A 23,589-nucleotide genomic window follows, 5' to 3' on the forward strand; every position below is an offset into this window, starting at 1 on the left:
TTTAACCAACACTGTTATATTAATATACTTTTTACCTCTATGATTACCTGTATCTAAGCCCCTGCAAACTGCTCCTTATCTCAGTGCTTTTTACAAAATTGCATTTTAGCCAATTAGTGCTGGTTCTTGTATAATTATACATTATAATTATCCGCAGAAGTGAGCGCAATGTTATCTATATGGCAGATATGAACCTGCCCTGTCTGGTTGTATTAAAAGATTGTAAAAAAACACTGAGATAAGGGCGGCTGGAGGGACTTAGAAACAGAAAAACTTAGAGGTTATAAAGTGTATTAATATAACAATGTTGGTTTTGCAAAGCTAGAGAATGGGCAATAAAGTGGATTATCTATCTTTTGAAACAATACAAATTTTCAAGTAGACTGTGCCTTGTTCACCCGTTTTATATTGATTAGTTTTTAATGTGTACATGAAGTCTGTTCAGTGAGTCTACATTTTCAGTGGAGAGGATTCCTGTTGACTAAGAAAAGACAGAGTCTCTTATTTGGTACTATAATTTTGATTTAAAATAATTGACTTTATGGTACCTACCAGTCTGATTTTGCTCCTGTCCTACAGGTACATCTGTACAGCCCTCACCTCCTCCTGCGCCGGGCTGTATTATCGTGCCTGCGCCAGCTTGCACAACGTGAGGCAACTGAGGTGTCTGAACATGCAATGAGTATGGCCAAAGATGGGCACAAGGATTTTAAAATAGGTAAGATATCTTCTTTTCTGTACATGTAAATCGGTTATACCTTTGGAAGCACACAGCCTTTGTTGTCCAAATCAATATATACTGACATTATTTTCAGCTAAAAAGGGGTTGGAGGAAATTGTGCTTCACAGGACTGCAACATATATACACTTTCTGCACTGCAATGTCATACTGTTTGACTTGGGCATTGTGTTGTACTTTTCATCAGATGGACGGAGTGGATGGAGTTTTTCATAAGCTTCTGAAGTTTAACATATTTACTGAATATAAGACTATTGTGGCAGATATTTGTCATAGTTTATGAGAAAATGCGTTCATCTGAGTTTTATATGGTATATGTTTGGTTAAGACACTCAAATTCTATTATTCTTAGTGTTCCTATATTATAGATACTTAGATTTTTCCATGCTCCTTATAATTACTAATTCATCATAATTCGTCATAATCTGCCAATTTAAGTTAATATCTGTCATTGAACGTGCATTTTGCATGTAATTTGTACAGTCTTTCGCTGCTGTACTGTCTGCATCTGATCATAGTAAGCCAAGGAACATTATGTTTAAAAATGTAAATTTGCATGCATGCATTTCAGTTTTTAATAGAATAAGTTTTTTCAATGTACTCGTATTAGCAGAGAAGTTATCTTATCAGGCTTATAATATATGTGCCCCATGCCCCGAGATTAAAAAACACATGGCTTCTTAGAGAGTCAGTGGTATCTTATACAAAGCAAATTGAATGTTTGGCACAATGAACACTATCACCAGGTTTATGAATAGGTGAGGTGTTTTGAACACTGGTGGCTTAAGATATTCTGTATTTTATGTTTTTGACCATCATTGCTAGAAGTAAGGATAGCTCAACCGTTTTAAGAATCATTAGGTTAAAAGAGATGATCATAGGCTCATGAGCATTAGCGGGAATTATGTATCAACCAGTAAGTATTACTAGGAAGTTTTAAAAGGCTTTTATTTTTCATGGAAAAAAAGAGTATTAACATGAAGAAATTCATGTTTTGATTTGCTTTTTCTCCAACATAGGTGTGTCCGGTCCACGGCGTCATCCTTACTTGTGGGATATTCTCTTCCCCAACAGGAAATGGCAAAGAGCCCAGCAAAGCTGGTCATATGATCCCTCCTAGGCTCCGCCTACCCCAGTCATTCTCTTTGCCGTTGCACAGGCAACATCTCCACGGAGATGGCTAAGAGTTTTTTGGTGTTTAAATGTAGTTTTTATTCTTCAATCAAGTGTTTGTTATTTTAAAATAGTGCTGGTATGTACTATTTACTCTGAAACAGAAAAGAGAAGAAGATTTCTGTTTGTGAGAGGAAGATGATTTTAGCAAACGTTACTAAAATCGATTGCTGTTTCCACACAGGACTGTTGAGATGAAGTAACTTCAGTTGGGGGAAACAGTTGGCAGACTTTTCTGCCTGAGGTATGATGGCCACATTTCTAACACGACTTGGTAATGCTGGAAGGCTGTCATTTTCCCTATGGGGACCGGTAAGCCATTTTCTTAGATTAAGTATAAGAATAAAGGCTTTATAAGGGCTTAAAAAACTGGTAGACATTTTTCTGGGCTAAAACGATTACTTGCTAAGCATATTTGACAGATTATAGCGCTTTATAGTTATTATAATCTTGGGGATTGTTGTTAAAAAACGGCAGGCACTGTATGGACACCTTTTTCAGATGGGGGCCTTCTCTAGTCATAGGCAGAGCCTCATTTTCGCGCCACTAATGCGCAGTTGTTTTTGGAAGGCAAGGCATGCAGATGCATGTGTGAGGAGCTAAGATCCACTGAAAAAGCTTATAGAAGGCGTCATTTGGTATCGTATTCCCCTCTGGGCTTGGTTGGGTCTCAGCAAAGCAGATTCCTGGGACTGTATAGGGGTTAAATGTAAAAACGGCTCCGGTTCCGTTATTTTAAGGGTTAAAGCTTTCAAATTTGGTGTGCAATACTTTTAAGGCTTTAAGACACTGTGGTGAAATTTTGGTGAATTTTGAACAATTGCTTCATACTTTTTCGCATATTCAGTAATAAAGTGTGTTCTGTTTAAAATTTGACAGTAACGGTTTTATTTTAAAACTTTTTTTGTGCTTTGTTGACAAGTTTAAGCCTGTTTAACATGTCTGAACCATCAGATAATCGATGTTCTATATGTATGAAAGCCAATGTGTCTCCCCATTTAAATATATGTGATAATTGTGACATGGTGTCCAAACAAAGTAGGGACAATGATGCCACAGATAATAATAGTGCCCAAGATGATTCTTCAGATGAGGGGCGTAAGCATGGTACTGCATCACCCCCTTCTGTGTCTACACCAGTTTTGCCCACACAAGAGTCCCCTAGTACATCTAGTGTGCCAATACTTATTACTATGCAACAATTAACGGCTGTTATGGATAATTCTATTGCAAATATTTTATCTAAAATGCCTACTTATCAAAGAAAGCGCGATTGCTCTGTTTTAAACACTGAAGAGCAAGAGGACGCTGATGATAACGCTTCTGACATACCCTCACACCAATCTGAAGGGGCCAGGAGGGAGGTTTTGTCTGAGGGAGAAATTTCAGATTCAGGGAAAATTTCTCAACAAGCTGAACCTGATGTTGTAACATTTAAATTTAAATTAGAACATCTCCGCGCACTGCTTAAGGAGGTATTATCTACTCTGGATGATTGTGACAATTTGGTCATTCCAGAGAAATTATGTAAGATGGACAAGTTCCTAGAGGTTCCGGTGCCCCCCGATGTTTTTCCTATACCCAAGCGGGTGGCGGACATAGTAAACAAGGAATGGGAAAGGCCCGGCATACCTTTTGTGCCTCCCCCTATATTTAAGAAATTATTTAGCAGACAGTCCCTAAGGTCGAGGGGGCGGTCTCTACTCTAAACAAACGCACTACTATTCCCATAGAAGATAGTTGTGCTTTTAAAGATCCTATGGATAAAAAATTAGAGGGTTTGCTTAAAAAAATGTTTGTTCAGCATTTTTACCTTCTTCAACCAATTTCATGCATTGTTCCTGTCACTACGGCAGCGTGTTTCTGGTTCGAAGAACTAGAAAAGTCGCTCGATAAAGAATCTTCGTATGAGGAGATTATGGACAGAGTTCATGCACTTAAATTGGCTAACTCTTTTATTCTAGATGCCGCTTTGCAATTGGCGAGATTAGCGGCGAAAAATTCAGGGTTTGCTATCGTGGCGCGCAGAGCGCTCTGGCTAAAGTCTTGGTCAGCGGATGTGTCTTCCAAGACAAAATTGCTTAACATCCCTTTCAAGGGCAAAACACTGTTTGGTCCTGATTTGAAAGAGATTATTTCAGACATCACCGGAGGAAAGGGCCACGCCCTTCCTCAGGATAGGTCTTTTAAGGCTAGAAATAAGCCTAATTTTCGTCCCTTTCGCAGAAACGGACCAGCCTCTACTTCTACATCCTCTAAGCAAGAGGGTAATACTTCTCAACCCAAACCAGCCTGGAGACCGATGCAAGGCTGGAACAAGGGTAAGCAGGCCAAGAAGCCTGCCACTGCTACCAAAACAGCATGAAGGGATGGCCCCCGATCCGGGACCGGATCTGGTGGGGGGCAGACTTTCTCTCTTTGCTCAGGCCTGGGCAAGAGATGTTCAGGATCCTTGGGCACTAGAAATAGTTTCTCAAGGTTATCTCCTGGAATTCAAGGAACTACCCCCAAGGGGAAGGTTCCACAGGTCTCAATTATCTTCAAACCAAATAAAAAGACAGGCATTCTTACATTGTGTAGAAGACCTGTTAAGGATGGGAGAAATTCATCCAGTTCCAATAAGAGAACAAGGGATGGGGTTTTTCTCCAACCTGTTCATAGTTCCCAAAAAAGAGGGAACGTTCAGACCAATTCTAGATCTCAAGATCCTAAACAAATTTCTCAGGGTTCCATCATTCAAAATGGAAATCATTCGAACGATCCTTCCTACCATCCAGGAAGGTCAATTTATGACCACGGTGGATTTAAAGGATGCGTACCTCCATATTCCTATCCACAAGGAACATCATCAGTTCCTAAGGTTCGCTTTTCTGGACAAGCATTACCAGTTTGTGGCACTTCCATTCGGATTAGCCACTGCTCCGAGAATTTTCACAAAGGGACTAGGGTCCCTTCTAGCGGTTCTAAGACCAAGGGGCATTGCAGTAGTACCGTACTTGGACGACATCCTGATTCAAGCGTCGTCTCTGTCAAAAGCAAAGGCTCATACGGACATCGTCCTAGCCTTTCTCAGATCTCACGGATGGAAAGTAAACATAGAAAAAAGTTCTCTTTCCCCGTCAACAAGAGTTCCCTTCTTGGGAACAATAATAGACTCCTTAGAAATGAGAATTTTTCTGACAGAGGTCAGAAAATCAAAACTTCTAAGCTCTTGTCAAGTTCTTCATTCTGTTCTTCGTCCTTCCATAGCGCAGTGCATGGAAGTAATAGGATTGATGGTTGCAGCAATGGACATAGTTCCTTTTGCACGAATTCATCTAAGACCATTACAACTGTGCATGCTCAGACAGTGGAATGGGGATTATACAGACTTGTCTCCGACGATTCAAGTAGATCAAAGGACCAGAGATTCACTCCGTTGGTGGCTAATCCTGGACAACCTGTCACAGGGAATGAGCTTCCGCAGACCAGAGTGGGTCATTGTCACGACCGACGCCAGTCTGGTGGGCTGGGGCGCGGTCTGGGAACCCCTGAAAGCTCAGGGTCTATGGTCTCGGGAAGAATCTCTTCTCCCGATAAACATTCTGGAACTGAGAGCGATATTCAATGCTCTCAAAGCTTGGCCTCATCTAGCAAAGGCCAAATTCATAAGGTTTCAATCAGACAACATGACGACAGTTGCATATATCAACCATCAGGGGGGAACAAGGAGTTTCCTGGCGATGGAGGAAGTGACCAAGATAATTCAATGAGCGGAGGATCACTCCTGCCACTTGTCTGCAATCCACATCCCAGGAGTGGAAAATTGGGAAGCGGATTTTCTGAGTCGTCAGACATTCCATCCAGGGGAGTGGGAACTCCACCCGGAAATCTTTGCCCAAATAACTCAATTATGGGGCATTCCAGACATGGATCTGATGGCGTCTCGTCAGAACTTCAAGGTTCCTTGTTACGGGTCCAGATCCAGGGATCCCAAGGCGACTCTAGTAGATGCACTAGTAGCACCTTGGACCTTCAACCTAGCTTATGTATTCCCACCGTTTCCTCTCATTCCCAGGCTGGTAGCCAGGATCAACCAGGAGAGGGCTTCGGTGATCTTGATAGCTCCTGCGTGGCCACGCAGGACTTGGTATGCAGACCTGGTGAATATGTCATCGGCTCCACCATGGAAGCTACCTTTGAGACAGGACCTTCTTGTTCAAGGTCCATTCGAACATCCGAATCTGGTTTCTCTCCAACTGACTGCTTGGAGATTGAACGCTTGATTTTATCAAAGCGTGGGTTTTCAGATTCTGTAATAGATACTCTGATTCAGGCTAGAAAGCCTGTAACTAGAAAAATTTACCATAAGATATGGAAAAAATATATCTATTGGTGTGAATCTAAAGGATTCCCATGGAACAAGATAAAAATTCCTAGGATTTTATCCTTTCTACAAGAGGGTTTGGAGAAGGGATTATCTGCAAGTTCTCTGAAGGGACAGATTTCTGCGTTATCTGTTTTACTTCACAAAAAGCTGGCAGCTGTGCCAGACGTTCAAGCGTTTGTTCAGGCTCTGGTTAGAATCAAGCCTGTTTACAGACCTTTGACTCCTCCCTGGAGTCTTAATCTAGTTCTTTCAGTTCTTCAAGGGGTTCCGTTTGAACCCTTACATTCCGTAGATATTAAGTTATTATCTTGGAAAGTTTTGTTTTTGGTTGCAATTTCTTCTGCTAGAAGAGTTTCTGAGTTATCTGCTCCGCAGTGTTCTCCGCCCTATCTGGTGTTCCATGCAGATAAGGTGGTTTTGCGTACTAAGCCTGGTTTTCTTCCGAAAGTTGTTTCCAACAAGAATATTAACCAGGAGATAGTTGTACCTTCTTTGTGCCCGAATCCAGTTTCAAAGAAGGAACGTTTGTTACACAATTTGGACGTAGTCCGTGCTCTAAAATTCTATTTAGAGGCCACTAAAGATTTCAGACAAACTTCTTCTTTGTTTGTTGTTTATTCTGGTAAAAGGAGAGGTCAAAAAGCAACTTCTACCTCTCTTTCTTTTTGGCTTAAAAGCATTATCCGTTTGGCTTATGAGACTGCCGGACGGCAGCCTCCTGAAAGAATCACAGCTCACTCCACTAGGGCTGTGGCTTCCACATGGGCCTTCAAGAACGAGGCTTCTGTTGACCAGATATGTAAGGCAGCGACTTGGTCTTCACTGCACACTTTTGCCAAATTTTACAAATTTGATACTTTTGCTTCTTCAGAGGCTATTTTTGGGAGAAAGGTTTTGCAAGCCGTGGTGCCTTCCATTTAGGTGACCTGATTTGCTCCCTCCCTTCATCCGTGTCCTAAAGCTTTGGTATTGGTTCCCACAAGTAAGGATGACGCCGTGGACCGGACACACCTATGTTGGAGAAAACAGAATTTATGCTTACCTGATAAATTACTTTCTCCAACGGTGTGTCCGGTCCACGGCCCGCCCTGGTTTTTTTAATCAGGTCTGATGAATTATTTTCTCTAACTACAGTCACCACGGTATCATATGGTTTCTCCTATGCATATTTCCTCCTGTACGTCGGTCGAATGACTGGGGTAGGCGGAGCCTAGGAGGGATCATATGACCAGCTTTGCTGGGCTCTTTGCCATTTCCTGTTGGGGAAGAGAATATCCCACAAGTAAGGATGACGCCGTGGACCGGACACACCGTTGGAGAAAGTAATTTATCAGGTAAGCATAAATTCTGTTTTTATATGGGTGACTTATTTAAGTATAGTGTTCCTTAAAGCTTTATTGTTTATGAACAAGAGCTTACTCACAATATCACTGAGAGATGTGTTGTAAATTCTCTTTCTTTCCTATGGCATGGAAAATCCACAATTTCATTCCAATTTCTAGAGGGATATTCAACTCCTGGCCAGCAGGAGGAGGCAAAGAGCACCCCAGCTGAGCTGTTAAGTGCCACTTCCCTTACCCATAATCCCCAGTCATTCTTTGCCTCTATCATCGGGAGGACGTGTGAACTTGGTTTCTGAAGATTTTAATACTTTTATGGGTACTTTTCCCTGCAAGCAAGGATTGGGGTCAAGCTGTGTCCATGTCAATCTCTTTTGTAAGAGTAATGGTGGCTTTTAGCAGTTAGAAGATGGCAAAGTGGTCTTTGCTTTACTTCTAACACCATTGCTACCACTTTCTAGAAAACCAGGGTTGGTTACTTAGTTTTTTCTTTTTCTACAAGTCCCTGACAGAGAGTGGAGTGTCTGTCACACCTAAGTAGTTGTTTTCTGCTCTGCAGCTGGATCCACAGGTAAATGCCTTTTGCCTTCTAGGTACTGAAGGACAGCACTTTGGAGGTTAACTCCTCAAGTGGTAAACTATTGGGACATAATCTATCCTTTTTATTTGGGGTAAATAAAATTGGGCAGCTTGCAGGCACTTATGTATGTGTAACTTAAGAGACAGATGTAGTAAGACTTTAACAGGCCCATTTATCAAGCTCCGTACGGAGCTTGAAGGGCCGTGTTTCTGGCGAGTCTTCAGACTCGCCAGAAACACAAGTTATGAAGCAGCGGTCTATAGACCGCTGCTTCATAACCCTGTCCGCCTGCTCTGAGCAGGCGGACAGGAACCGCCGGAAATCAACCCGATCGAATACGATCGGGTTGATTGACAGCTCCCTGCTGGCGGCCGATTGGCCGCGAGTCAGCAGGGGGCGGCGTTGCACCAGCAGCTCTTGTGAGCTGCTGGTGCAATGTTAAATGTGGAGAGCGTATTGCTCTCCGCATTTAGCGAGGTCTTGCGGATCTGATCCGCAGTGTCGGATCAGGTCCGCAAGCCCTTTGATAAATGGGCCCCAAGGGGTTAAGGTGATATCCTTTATTTACTTTAGGGTTAATAAGGGGTTTTATATTTCCTCTTTTTATTTGACATAAGGGATAGAGACTTTATTAATCCCTTTTACGTTTCGGTTTGAGACCGCTAGAAACATGTGCTTTTTTCAGTGGCAGTTTTTTTTCCTTAGCCTGCTCACCGCTCTTCCGTTTTCATATGAAGAGCAAAGGCTGTTGTGGCTTGTTGTTTGAAGATTGGATTGTCTGAGAAGAGGAGAGTTTCTCTGATCACTGCAGGAGAGTCCCCTTTCCAATTACTAGTGGCGACTTCTGGTCCTGGTACGGTAGGATGCCTCAGTCAGACTGAGGTTTTAGAGGTGTGAGCAGCTTGTTTTTTCTAAGTCTCTGATAAATTTTATAACTAAAAGTTTTTCTGGGATTTAACGGTATATCATTCTGAGGGAACTGGTTCTGTAGTAATAAAGTGACAACCAGTTGCAAGTACATATATTTAAATTTAATTTGATAGTTTTTATTATTAAAAACTGGTTCTGTAGTTATGGACACAGATCAAGATTCATCAGTTTCTTTGGATAAATGTTTACTTTGTCTGGAGGCTCAAATTGTACCACCTATGCAATTTTGTTCCTCATGCTTATCTAAGACTTTTTAATGTTTTTAAGGATAAATTACTCCCTTCTGAGCCATATGTCTTTCAGGATAATGCTGTTCATGATATGCCTCAGCTTTCTCCTCAAACGTCCCAAGCCCTAGTAGTTTCACATACAGTGCCTTGCGGTTCCTCTCAACCTCCTGGGGGTGTTTATTTGCCAGGAGATTTTGCTGCGCAGATAACTTCTGCGGTTTCTGCAGCTTTATAAGCTTTCCCTGCTATGGGTAAGCGTAAGAGGAAATCTAAAAATATTTCTACAAGTAAGGTTTCTAACCCCACTAAGACTGTGCTGATCAACCTTTCTCAATTGTCTGATGAAGAGGATACCTCAGTAGCTTCTGAGGGCGAGATTTCAGACTCTGACTTTATAGGGGAAATTCTGCAGATTCAGAGGAGGTTAATTTTAGGATTAAATTAGAACACCTTCGATTTCTTTTAAAAGAGGTCCTTGCTACTTTGGAAGACTCTGACTCATCTATCGCTAGCAACCCCAAAAAGTCTAGAAAATGTAATAGTTTGATGTTCCTTCATCCGTTGAAGTTTTTCCAGTTCCAGAACGTATGTTGGAAATTATAGCTCAGGAATGGGAAAAGCCAGGGATTCCTTTTTCCTTATCCCCTGTTTGTAAGAAGATGTTTCCTGTTGCTGACGGTGGTCAGATCCCAGGGAATAGCGGTGGTGCCTTACCTGGACGATATCTTGGTTCAAGCGTCATCTTTTCATCTAGCAAAATCTCATACAGAGATGTTGTCTATTCTATGTTCCCACGGGTTGAAAATGAATCTGGAAAAGAGTTCCCTAGTACCAGATACCAGAGTGTGTTTCTTGGGAACAATTATATACTCTCTATCCATGAAAAATTTTCTGACGGATGTCAGAAAATCAAAACTTCTCAATTCTTGCCTTTCACTTCAGTCTTCTATCCGTCAATCAGTGGCTCAATGCATGGAGGTGATTGGTCTGATGGTTGCTTCCATGGACAACATTCCTTTTGCTCTGTTCTGAGACCTCTACAACTATGCATGCTCAGTCAATGGAATGGAGACCACTCGGATCTCTCGCCGAGGATAGTTCTGGATCCTCTGACAAGAGACTCCCGTGGTGGATTTCGCAGGACTATCTGTCTCGGGCTACATGCTTCCTGAGACCTTCCTGGGTGATTGGGACCACGGATGCCAGCCTGTTCGGCTGGAGCAGTTTGGGGCTCCTTAAAAGCTCAGGGCCTTTGGACTCCAGAGGAGTCTTCTCTTCCCATAAACATCTTAGAGTTGAGAGCAATCTTCAATGCCTTTACAGCTTGGTCCGATTTATCAGATTCCAGTCGGACATCACCACCTCAGTGGCATACATCAACCACCAGGGAGGGACTCTGTGTTCATTAGCAATGAAAGAGGTGACCCGCATTCTACAGTGGGCAGAATCTCACAATTGTCTCCTATCTGCCATCCACATTCCAGGGATGGACAACTAGGATTTTCTGAGCAGGCAGACTTTTCATCCCATGGGAAATGGGCTCTCCATCCGGAGGTATTCTCAATGATATCTCTCAGGTGGGGAGTTCTGAAGGTGGACTTGATGGCATTGCGTCAAAATGCAAAGCTTCCAAAATACGGTTCAAGATCAAGAGACTTTCAAGCTGTAATAATAGATGCTCTGGCGGTTCCTTGGAACAATGGTCTAGCATACCTGTTTCCTCCATTTGCTCTCCTTTACCAGTCATTGCTTGTATCATGCAGGAGGGGGCACCTGTGATTCTAATAGCTCCTGCATGGCCTCGCAGGATCTGGTTCGCGGATCCGGTGAAGATATAATCTCTTCCCTTTGGAGGTTGCCTCTGAGTAAGGACCTTCTACTTCAGGGTCCTATCCTCCACCCAAATCTGGATTCTCTGAAGCTGACTGCTTGGAGATTAAACACCTAGTGTTGACTAGGCGTTGCTTCTCTGAGAAGGTCATTGATACTATGCTTCAGGCTCTTAAGTCTGTTATGCGTAAGATTTACCATAAGGTATGGTGTAAATATCTTTATTGGTGTGAATCGAAAGGTTTCTCTTGGAGCAGTGTAAGGATACCCAGAATTTTGTATTTTCTTCAGGAAGGCCTTGAAAAGGGTTTGTCAGTCAGTACTCTGAAGGGTCAGATTTCTGTTCTGTCTATTCTTTTGCACAAACGTCTGGGAGATCTGCCTGTTGTCCAATCTTTTTTGTCCAGGCCCTGGTCAGAATCAGGCCTGTGTTTAAACCTATTTCTCCTCCTTGGAGCCTTAATCTTGTTCTTAAAGTTTTGCAGCAGGCTCCGCTTGAGCCAATGCATTCTGTTGACATTAAATTATCTTGGAAGGTTTTGTTTCTTCTTGCTATTTCTTCTGCTCGCAGAGTTTCAGAGCTTTCAGCTCTGCAGTGTGATTCCCCTTACCTTATTTTTAATGCGGATAAGGCGGTCCTTCGTACTAAGCTGGGATTTCTTCCTAAGGTAGTGTCGGATCGCAGTATTAATCGGGAAAATGTTTTTCCTTTCTTTTTGTCCTAATCCTCCTTCCCAGAAGGAACATCTTTTGCATAACCTGGATGTTGTGCGTGCTCTAAAAATTTTCGGCAATCTTCTGCTTTGTTCGTCGTTTTCTCTGGTAAGCGTAAAGGTCAGAAGGCCACTTCTACTACTATCAATTTAGCTTATGAGACTGCTGGACAGCATCCTCCTGAGAGAATTACTGCTCATTCCACTAGGGCTGTCTCCTCTTCGTGGACTTTCAAGAATGAAGCCTCTTTGCAAGGTGGCCACATGGTCCTCTTTGCATACCGTTTCAAAATTTTACAGATTTGATACTTTCACCTCGGCTGAGGCTTCCTATGGGAGAAAAGTTCTTCAAGCGATGGTGCCTTCTGTTTAGGTCCGCCTGTCTTGTTCTCCCTTCCATTCCATTCTGTGTCCTCTAGCTTGGGTATTGGTTCCCACTAGTAATTGGAATGGATTTGTGGACTCTCTATGCCATTGAAAAGAAAACAAAATGTGTGCTTACCTGATAAATTTCTTTCCAGGCATGGAGAGTTTACATCCCGCCATTATTTAAATTTAAGACGGCAGTTTTTTTGTACAAACCTCAGGCACCTCTATACCTTTGTGTTATCTTCTTTTTCCATTTTCCTTCGGCCGAATGACTGGGGATTATGGGTTAAGGGAAGTGACACGTAACAGCTCTGCTGGGGTAGCTCTTTGCCGCCTCCTGCTGGCCAGGAGTTGAATATCCCACTAGTAATTGGAATTAAATTTATCAGGTAAGCATACATTTTGTTTCTCTGTGCTAATCTGTGCAGGTTCTGTGGCCAACGGATTTTTTTAAATGCATTAATTTTTTTTTATCTTATAGCAAAAGCCATATTTACATAAAGTTCTCCTTATGGCTAATTTTGGTCACAATACCATTAGATATTGGCAGCTTCCATTTACCTAATGAGCATGTACAGATTGTGTACATGCTGGAAGAAAGTCCAGTTCTGATAATACCAGAATAACTTTTGTTGCTGGCTGAATTACTCACTTAAAGGGATATGAAACCCAAACATTTTCTTTTGTGATTCAGATAGAACAGTTTCCAATTTACTTCTATTATCAAATTTGCTTTGTTCCCATTATAGTGAGTTGAAGAGATACCTAGGTAGGCATCTGTAGCACTTCATGGCAGGAAATAGTGCTGCAATCTAGTGCTCTTGCAAATGGATAGCATTTTTGCAAAACTGCTGCCATATAGTGCTCCAGAAATGGGCCGGGTCCTAAGGAAACGTCCCTGCTTATTAAGATACCAAGAGAATGAAGAAAAGTAAATTAGAAAGCTGATTAAAATTGCATGTTCTTTCTGAATCATGAAATACATAATTTTGGTTTCATATCCTTTTAAGCTACTGAATAGCAAATGACCAAGATTAAAGATTTTCAGGAGTGGATGTAATCAAAATTCTGTAAATGTAAACAATGTTTAACTAATTCTGTGTAATACTAGCAAATACTCCTTATTTCTTTAGCATTGAGTATTTCTGAAATAAATAGTTTTTAATAGGGATTTTTCCCTTTTTATAGATGTGAATATGAGGGAGCTTGGCCTAGAAGGAATCTTACTATCATTGCTGGATAGGGAGAGTGATCAGCAGCTGCTACAGGACGTGAAGGAAACGCTACTGCACATGCAGAGTAGCACAGGCTTGCATCGACTATCGTTTTGGCTGCGACTGCACAAGGATGTGCTCTCGTCCTCCGCAGGTAGATGCTGATGTAGACTGTTTAAGTTATTACTTACATGCTACATTATCTCATCTTTCCTACAACTGAATGTGAGGCTGGTTACAATGGAGGTCTGAGCTGATCATTGTCAGGGTTTATGTTCTTGGTGTGGAATTTTGATGGTGCCAGGTTCTTCTAAATCAGTAGATAAACCAAGAGAAGAGAAACATTGTGACTTACCTTACTATTTAGGAATGTTATGTAAATTGTGGATCAATTGGCCAAGGTAATGTATTTGCAATTAGTACATTATAAATAATTAAAGGTGTAGGGTATCATATAATTTCCTTGTGTAGTGGGAGCAAAGGAGTGACATATGTAAGGTGCTGGAACTTTTTTGGAGATTGTTGGTTTTTATTGCCATAAAACAAGTTTTCTTTTACAAGATATGATGAGTCCACGGATTTCATCCTTACTTATAGGATATCACCTCCTGGTCAGCAGGAGGAGGCAAAGAGCACCACAGCAGAGCTGTATATATAGCTCCTCCTTTCCCTCCCACCCCAGTCATTCTCTTTGCCTGTGTTAGTGATAGGAAGAGGCAGAGTGAGGTGTTAGTTATAGATTCTTCAATCAAGTGTTTATTGTTTTTAAAGTAGTGTTAATGAGTGCTGCCTTATCTGGGGTGTAGCCTAGACCAGATCAGTCTCTTCAATACAAAAAGAGAAGCATTTTGGTGGTTTTAAAGCAATGGGAACTTGTGGGACATAATTCTCACTGCGCCTCCCGTCTAATGTTGCTGCCCTACCCGGGGGAAAATCTGAGGGATATTGTCAGTATTTCTTTCATGTAATTAACAAGAGTCCATGAGCTAGTGACGTATGGGATATACATTCCTACCAGGAGGGGCAAAGTTTCCCAAACCTCAAAATGCCTATAAATACACCCCTCACCACACCCACAAATCAGTTTACTTTCTTGGAAAGTTTTGTTCCTTTTGGCCATCTCTTCTGCTAGAAGAGTTTCTGAATTATCTGCTCTTTCGTGTGAGTCTCCTTTTCTGATTTTTCATCAGGATAAGGCGGTGTTGCGAACTTCTTTTGAATTTTTACCTAAAGTTGTGAATTCCAACAACATTAGTAGAGAAATTGTGGTTCCTTCATTATGTCCTAATCCTAAGAATTCTAAGGAGAAATCATTGCATTCTTTGGATGTTGTTAGAGCTTTGAAATATTATGTTGAAGCTACTAAGTCTTTCCGTAAGACTTCTAGTCTATTTGTTATCTTTTCCGGTTCTAGGAAAGGCCAGAAAGCTTCTGCCATTTCTTTGGCATCTTGGTTGAAATCTTTAATTCATCTTGCCTATGTTGAGTCGGGTAAAATTCCGCCTCAGAGAATTACAGCTCATTCTACTAGGTCAGTATCTACTTCCTGGGCGTTTAGGAATGAAGCTTCGGTTGACCAGATCTGCAAAGCAGCAACTTGGTCCTCTTTGCATACTTTTACTAAATTCTACCATTTTGATGTGTTTTCTTCTTCTGAAGCAGTTTTTGGTAGAAAAGTTCTTCAGGCAGCGGTTTCAGTTTGAATCTTCTGCTTATGTTTTTTGTTAAACTTTATTTTGGGTGTGGATTATTTTCAGCAGGAATTGGCTGTCTTTATTTTATCCCTCCCTCTCTAGTGACTCTTGTGTGGAAAGATCCACATCTTGGGTAGTCATTATCCCATACGTCACTAGCTCATGGACTCTTGCTAATTACATGAAAGAAAACATAATTTATGTAAGAACTTACCTGATAAATTCATTTCTTTCATATTAACAAGAGTCCATGAGGCCCACCCTTTTTTGTGGTGGTTATGATTTTTTTGTATAAAGCACAATTATTCCAATTCCTTATTTTATATGCTTCGCACTTTTTTTCTTATCACCCCACTTCTTGGCTATTCGTTAAACTGATTTGTGGGTGTGGTGAGGGGTGTATTTATAGGCATTTTGAGGTTTGGGAAACTTTGCCCCTCCTGGTAGGAATGTATATCCCATACGTCACTAGCTCATGGACTCTTGTTAATATGAAAGAAATGAATTTATCAGGTAAGTTCTTACATAAATTATGTTTTTCCTTGTCATCCTCAGGTCCATGTGAGCAGTAGGACTTTACACGCCTGGGAGATGCCTTTGCTGTCGGCAGACTGGGAGGTAAGTTCCATTTTTTATTTCTGGGCATGGAAGAGGACTCAGAGGAAGCTGGCCACTCACATGGTGAACGGAGCCCTTAGAGGATATGAGAGACATCACATGTAACAACCGTGTACTTTGTTATATAGTACATCACACTGTCAAGTTTGAGCTTAGGCCCTTTAGGAGACAGTAGCATTCTCCCGGCGGTTATATTAAGCAGCATGCCGCCTGGGATATGACCTTGCTAATATTTTCTCTAGACGGGTATATTTGGTCAGGATGGGGTCAGGGGCCCTCTATTGCATCCCCCGGCGGTCCGTAGGAAAGCTAATGCCGACCGGGAGATGACTGTACGTCATTTTCCTTATAACAGGGGTAATTGATGTTTATCAGTCAGCTCTAAGAAAAGGTTTTTTTTCCTCTCTCTCATATCTCCCGACAGTTACCTAAAAGGCCGACCAGTAGATGACTGTGCGTCTATTTCCCTGTAACAGGGGTAATTGAGCTTTTTATTAACTGTGTTATCAGTTGGAGAGTTTCTTTTACACCTCCCGGCGGTTTCAGAAAACATGCCAACCGGGAGTTGACTGTGTAGTATGTTTGTGCACGCCCACGAAAGGCGGTCCTGAGAGCCTTCATTTTCGTTTTGTGCCCTTTTTATCTCCCGGCGGGTTATTAAATGTCAGTACCGCCGTGAGATCAAAAGATATAAGGAGGGTGGTGCATATAGAACATACACCACACTCCTAGGGGGCGCTTACAATAAGCAGCAAACAAGTAAGCAAATATATACAGATAATTAAGAGAATATACAATAAACCTAGCACACTTATATCAGATTATTAGAGATGATATGCTCACAGATGATATTGGCGTAATCAAATAACAAAATGTCCGCACCAAGAATAATCCAAAAGAAAGAAGGCAGCTCTCTGTCATAGGACGGTCATCCTGGTGTGGTGTGATCTATAAGAAAAAGAAGCACAGAGGCGCCAACATGGCCTAGTAACGTCACGGCAGTCGGATACAAAACATCAGCAGGATAGGAAATATACTCACAAGCGTAGCGCACCCAAATGGTGCTATTGTGGCAGCCTGGAACATCAAACAGTGGTCCAGCTCACTGGTGTCTCCAGCCAGATAGAGATGATCCTTGGCGAGGGCCTATCCTATGATGCCTATAAGGGCAAAAAAGGCACACACATAGCCCAGTAACGTTTGTACACCAGATAAAAAAGGATTCAAGGTTGTACTTATAGGAAACAAAGCACCACCAGGTGCAATATCAGCAGTACTGGGACCTCTCAGCCGCCCAGTGGACTGTGGAATCCAATTTGCAGGATGCAGAAAATCACCACTTTGGAAGATAGGACTAGCACACACACTCTGCCCCCAAACAGGAGCAGAATAATTGTGATAAAGCAAGTGTATATTTAAAAACTTTTATTTTAAAAACACGCCGTGAGATAACTGTTGTGGCAATGAGTAAAACTATTGATGCATGGGCGGTCCTTGGGGACACCATTTATATGGCACGCTTCTTATCTCCCGGCGGTTCAATAGTCAACATGCCGACCGGGAGATATGTTTAGTCCTCACACACGTGGGGTGTGTACTGCGCCCCGTTTCCCTTTTCTTCTATGCGGATCACTAAAGTTGAGTCCACAAGATATAAAACGTTCTTTTGCAATGTAAACACTGTAGACTATGGTCTCCTTTTGGCGGTGAGGTTCCGGTTTAGGAAACATACTGTCTGGAGAGGTTTATTGGGATTATGTCATGTTGTGAGCATGTCGTTCTCAGTGTCTAGTTTATATGACTTTAAGGACACAGTATGATGATTTATTTCAGCAATCTATCTGTGATACTGTAAAAGCTCAATAATGGAGATGTTATTTTGACTCCAGTACTGCTTATTTTTTATTAATTCTCCTTCTAAAACTATTATGTCAGCTTATTTTTATGAACCTCAAGCTGTGCTCTGCGGTTCCTTTCATGACCATTATTTCTTTGAGGATGCATAGTGATGTATATTTTCACTCAAAGTATATTTTTATGGTTGGTTCTGCAAGACAGAAATTAAATGTTCTTTTAAGATTTAAAGACACAGTAGCGTTATTTCTGTGTAAATTTTGTAGATGATGTTACAGCTGTTTATTTGTTAAATTCATCCTTTGTGACATAGGATGGTATACAAACACACAGAGTTAGGTTACTTTAAGAATTAAGGACAGTAACGTTTTGTTCTGTGTTCATTATAATCATTGAATTTCAGCCGTTTATTGTTAATCATCTCTTGTGACTGGGATGACACAAACGTTCACAAGTATATTTTTCCTCCTCTACAATAAGGAGGGTAAAGTGTGTACTGCTGCTTTGATGCGCTTTTTTTAATAAAAGCTCCGGTCTTCCATACATACTTTGGATTAGTCACCTCAGTATACTAGCTGAGGTCCAGTAGACCAGGAATGTAGTTGCTCTGGCTATGTCACTCAGTGCATCCATGTTGATAAGGAGGCTAACCTATGTTATATTTATCATAATATTTTTAACTCATCCTTTGTGTCTTAGGATGATATATAGGTTACTTTAATATTTAAAGAGACGGTACCGCTTTTTATGTGTCAAATTATTTCCCTTCTACAGCTTTTGCTTTTCGTAGTCTGTTGACTCCAGTTATTCTATGCCACTTTTTCTCTCCCTATTGTGGGTCTAGAAATGTTATGGCTGCATGCAGTGCTCTGCGGTTCCTTTCAGATTTTATATGGAATTATGGCACATGACATCGCTTGTTTCATGTTTTTAGCGATGTGTATTATCAGCAATATTACCTCCTTCATTGTTTTCTGCACAAGAGAAATAAGAAGTTTATTTTGAAAATTTATTTCTGTTTTTTCTAAATGGAATTATTCACAAGCCAAGCCCACCTGGAGACCCAACCAGGCTTGGAACAAGGGTAAACAACCCAAGAAGCCCGCTGCTGCTCCCAAGACAGCATAAAGGGGCAGCCCCCGATCCGGGACCAGATCTAGTAGTTGGCAGACTTTCTTTCTTTGTCCAGGTTTGTATAAGAGATGTTAAGGATCCCTGGACACTAGAAATCGTGTCTCAAGGGTATCAGTTGGAGTTAAAAAATTCTTTCCCAAGGGGAAGGTTTCTTCTTTCACGATTGTCTGTAGACCAGATAAAAAGAGAGGCGTTCTTACGCCGTGTAAAAGACCTCTCCACTATGGGAATAATTTGTCCCGTTCCAATACTGGAACAGGGAGAAGGGTTTTACTCAAATCTTTTTGTGGTTCCCAAAAAAGAGGGAACGTTCCGAGGGATCTCAAGAGTTTAAACAAGTTTCTCAGGGTTCCATCCTTCAAGATGGAGACTATTCGGACATTTTCAGTTTGTGGCCCTTCCTTTCGGGCTGGCCACGGCACCCAGAGTCTTCACAAATGTTCTAGGGTCTCTGCTGGCGGTTCTCAGGCCGCGGGGCATTGCAGTGGCACCTTATCTGGACGATATTCTGATCCAGGCGTCGTCTTATCAGCTGACAAAGTCTCATATCGACATGGTTCTATCCTTTCTATGGACTCACGGGTGGAAGGTGAATCTAGAAAAGAGTTCACTAATTCCACAGACAAGGGTTCCTTTTCTGGGAACTCTAATAGACTCTCTATCCATGAAAATCTTTTTTGACGGAAGTCAGAAGATCAAAGATTCTGAATACATGCCGATCCCTTCAGTCCAATCCTCAGCCATCAGTGGCTCAGTGCATGGAGGTAATTGGATTGATGGTGGAGGCAATGGACATCATTCCATTTGCTCGTTTTCATCTCAGACCTCTACAACTGAGCATGCTCAGACAATGGAATGGTGATTATGCAAATTTGTCTCCTCAAATAGATCTGGATCAGGAGACAAGGGAATTTCTTCTTTGGTGGTTATCGCCGGATCATCTGTCCCAAGGGACGTGCTTTCGCAGACCCTCATGGGTGATAGTGACAACGGACGCCAGCCTACTAGGATTGGGTGCAGTTTGGAATTCCCTGAAGGCTCAGGGTGTGTGGACTCGGTCGGAGTGTCTACTTCCCATCAATATTCTGGAATTGAGAGCAATATTCAATGCGCTTCAGGCTTGGCCTCAGTTGGCTTCGGCCAAATTCATCCGATTTCAGTCGGACAACATCACGACTGTGGTTACATCAATCATCAGGGAGGAACAAGGAGTTCCTTAGCGATGACAGAAGTATCCAAGATAATTCGGTGGGCGGAAGTTCACTCTTGTTATCTGTCAGCAATCTACATCCCAGGAGTGGACAACTGGGAAGCGGATTTTTTGAGCAGACCGACGTTTCATCCGGGGGAATGGGAACTCCATCCGGAGGTCTTTGCCAACTTGATTCTCAGATGCGGCAGACTGGAGCTGGATCTTATGGCATCTCGTCAGAATGCCAAGCTCCCGAGATACGGATCCAGGTCCAGGGATCCTCAGGGAGAAAAGTTCTTTAAGCAGTGGTGCCTTCCTTTTAGGTTCCTGTCTTGTCCCTCCCTTTCATCCGTGTCCTATAGCTTTGGTATTGTATCCCATAAGTAAGGATGAAATCCATGGACTCGTCATATCTTGTAAAAGAAAAGGAAATTTATGCTTACCTGATAAATGTATTTCTTTTACGATATGACGAGTCCACGGCCCACCTTGTCAATTTCTAAGACAGGTCTTTATTTTTGTTAAACTTCAGTCACCTCTGCACCTTGGCTTCTCCTTTCTCTTCCTAACTTCGGTCGAATGACTGGAGTGGGAGGGAATGGAGGAGCTATATATACAGCTCTGCTGTGGTGCTCTTTGCCTCCTCCTGCTGACCAGGAGGTGATATCCCATAAGTAAGGATGAAATCCGTGGACTCGTCATATCGTAAAAGAAATAAATTTATCAGGTAAGCATAAATTTCCTTTTTTCTTTTTTCGTTTTAGACTTTCAAGCTATTGCCTCAATAGATACTAATCAAGAGGAGGACTGTGAGCGATCATGCTCAGATTCAGTGCTGACCTCACAGAAAGAGGATGCTCCTGCTCCCTTAGTTAGCCCTCGTTGGCGCACACGAGTATTTTCCATGCAGTGTGTGTGTCTCTTGGTGGGCCAGTGTGAAGGGGAGAGTAGGGCTCATTATGACATGGCACAAGCTCAAGAAATGATGGACAAAGAACCAGAAAGTGAGTCGTTATAAGCAGGTGTATATGTTTGCAAAATAAAATGATAAATGTACAAACCTTTTTATGCACTTGTTGTTTTCCAGGAGACTTTCTAGTGTTGCACCTACAGGATCTTATACGCATGTCCTTCATGGCTGCTACAGATCAAAGTGAGCAGCTACGTCTGGTTGGGCTCCAGGCTTTGCTCCTAATCATAAAAAGGTTCTCTGGTGTACCAGAGCCTGAATTCCCTGGGCACTTCATCCTGGAGCAATATCAAGCTAACGTGAGCTCTCTTTTGTGTTTTACAATGCATTTTATGTCCATCAATACTTGTATAGTGTAAGCGTTTAATAGATAACTGGTGATATCTGGCGATGCTTTATGTACTATGGTCATCCAGTAAGCTTTTTGGTGTTTGTACTTGTAGAATGTGTGTGGTTGGTTAATTTTCTGTTTTCTGTTGCATAATTAGCTCTCACATTTTTGGTGCATATATTGTGCATTCTCTTGCTTCATACTGTGTTTTACTGTCTTCCCAGGTGTTGGCAGCAGTTAGACCAGCCTTCAGCATAGACACTCCACCTGACGTTACTGCCAGGGCTTGCCAGGTGATGCTTCCTGTATCTCCTCTACCTACTAAAATCTATTAAAGTTTACAGCCATTATAGGCTCAACTCTTGACTTGGCTAATACTTTAAGACTTGTTGACATTGTGTTTCTTTTGTTTGTTTTTTGTTAAACTTAGTCTAAATACATTTCAGTTGTCTAAGACTGTAGCACAGCGGCTTTTCTGATTATGTTTCTTCTTGGGCTAGGTTTGTAGTGCTTGGCTGGCCAGCGGCATTGTGAGTGACCTTGGAGACCTTCACAGGGTACATCAGTTACTTTTATCTTCACTCGGCAGAGTGCAGTCAGCAAAAGAGACTCCCAGCATTTACAGTGAGAGCACTACTGCCATGGAGAGCTTGGCTGTGCTTAAGGCCTGGGCAGAGGTATTTATGCTGATGGTTTATAGCTGCCCTTCACTTTTAGTGCTCTACTGTGTATATAATAGGGTGATATATAAAGAATGCTGTTTAACCACAAAGAGCAATCTCAGAATCTGATTCACAGTACTATTATGTACCCTTTTGGAAAGGCATTATAAAATGTGTACAAATAATCTGCACTTGTTGTGTTACACTATATAAAAGATTGTATTTAAAATGGAAAATAACAAATTATACAAAATAAAGGTTAAAAAGCAAACACATATGCACACATACTACTGAATCAGGATAAACAGAATAATGTAAGCCAGTTGTCCTTAATTTAATAAGTCTAAACTAGGGGAGGCCCCTAAAGAATCACTTTCACTAGGTTGTTTGGGTAATAACTTTCCTATCTTGGGCCACTATCTATTTTGGCACAGATAAAATGTATTTGCATAATATGCAGGGTAGCAGCCAACTAGGGTAATCTGCCAAAAATGGTCTAAATAGACACTAACCGGAGAACAGGAGAGCAGTCCTTCCCCTGGAAGGACTGTTCTCCTGTTCTCCAGTTAGTGTCTATTTAGTCCATTTTTTGCAGATTACCCTAGTTGGCTGCTACCCTGCATATTATGCAAATACATTTTCATCAGCAGGGTAGAGCTAGCATTAATCCATTGCACTGTAGCAATGTGTTAAACCACTTTTTAGGGGGTCACTTATTTATTATTTGCTATTATATTAGTTTTGCTGAGTAAAGCATGGTGCCAAGCTATTTGAAATTAGCGCTTTACTGGGACATTTTGCCTTCTCTTGTAGGTATACATTGCAGCTATGGAGAGGCAGTCCTTGGGAACTGCTACGGGGGAGAGTAATGCTGAAGGGCTTTTATCCTTGGTACAAGCTGACTTGCCCACTCTCAGTCATCTCTGGCTAGCAGCTCTTCAGGATCATGCTCTGCTCACACTGCCTGCTGAGTGTGCTGCCCGGCTCCCTCCACAGGGTATGTTCCTCTGGCAATGTCGGCCATTCTCATTAGAAGGACACAAAAAAACAAAAAGATAACTGTGTTCAAGTCTGCAAATCTGTTAAACATATAGTTAAAGTCCAGCTCCAGAGCAGCAATGTTGTTTTGGGAGTTAGCTTAACACAACTACTGAGCCAAGAGGTAGACATATTTTGCCACCAATCACCAGCCATTGCTGGTTCTGAGCTTATCTTGGTGTATGTTTCAGCAGCTTATCTAGGTGTATGTTTCAGCAGCTTATCTAGGTGTATGTTTCAGCAGCTTATCTAGGTGTATGTTTCAGCAGCTTATCTAGGTGTATGCTTCAGCAGCTTATCTAGGTGTATGTTTCACCAGCTTATCTAGGTGTATGTTTCAGCAGCTTATTTAGGTGTATGTTTCACCAGCTTATCTAGGTGTATGTTTCACCAGCTTATCTAGGTGTATGTTTCACCAGCTTATCTAGGTGTATGCTTCAGCAGCTTATCTAGGTGTATGCTTCAGCAGCTTATCTAGGTGTATGTTTCAGCAGCTTATCTAGGTGTATGTTTCAGCAGCTTATCTAGGTTTATGTTTCACCAGCTTATCTAGGTGTATGTTTCAGCAGCTTATCTAGGTGTATGTTTCACCAGCTTATCTAGGTGTAT

General features: G+C 41.8%; 1 protein-coding gene across 1 annotated transcript in view; it reads left to right on the forward strand.

The window, feature by feature from the left end:
- HEATR5A (HEAT repeat containing 5A) overlaps positions 1 to 23,589 on the forward strand; it is a 373,796-nt gene that overhangs the window by 178,466 nt on the left and 171,741 nt on the right. Inside the window, exons 21-27 of the mRNA XM_053697931.1 lie at positions 580 to 718; positions 13,462 to 13,641; positions 20,744 to 20,983; positions 21,067 to 21,248; positions 21,505 to 21,573; positions 21,781 to 21,957; positions 22,756 to 22,939. Coding sequence (XP_053553906.1) covers positions 580 to 718; positions 13,462 to 13,641; positions 20,744 to 20,983; positions 21,067 to 21,248; positions 21,505 to 21,573; positions 21,781 to 21,957; positions 22,756 to 22,939 — 1,171 coding nt within the window. The remainder of the gene's footprint in view (positions 1 to 579; positions 719 to 13,461; positions 13,642 to 20,743; positions 20,984 to 21,066; positions 21,249 to 21,504; positions 21,574 to 21,780; positions 21,958 to 22,755; positions 22,940 to 23,589) is intronic.

The sequence above is a fragment of the Bombina bombina genome, chromosome 1 (assembly GCF_027579735.1).
Source record: "Bombina bombina isolate aBomBom1 chromosome 1, aBomBom1.pri, whole genome shotgun sequence".
Classification (NCBI taxonomy): Eukaryota; Metazoa; Chordata; class Amphibia; order Anura; family Bombinatoridae; genus Bombina; species Bombina bombina.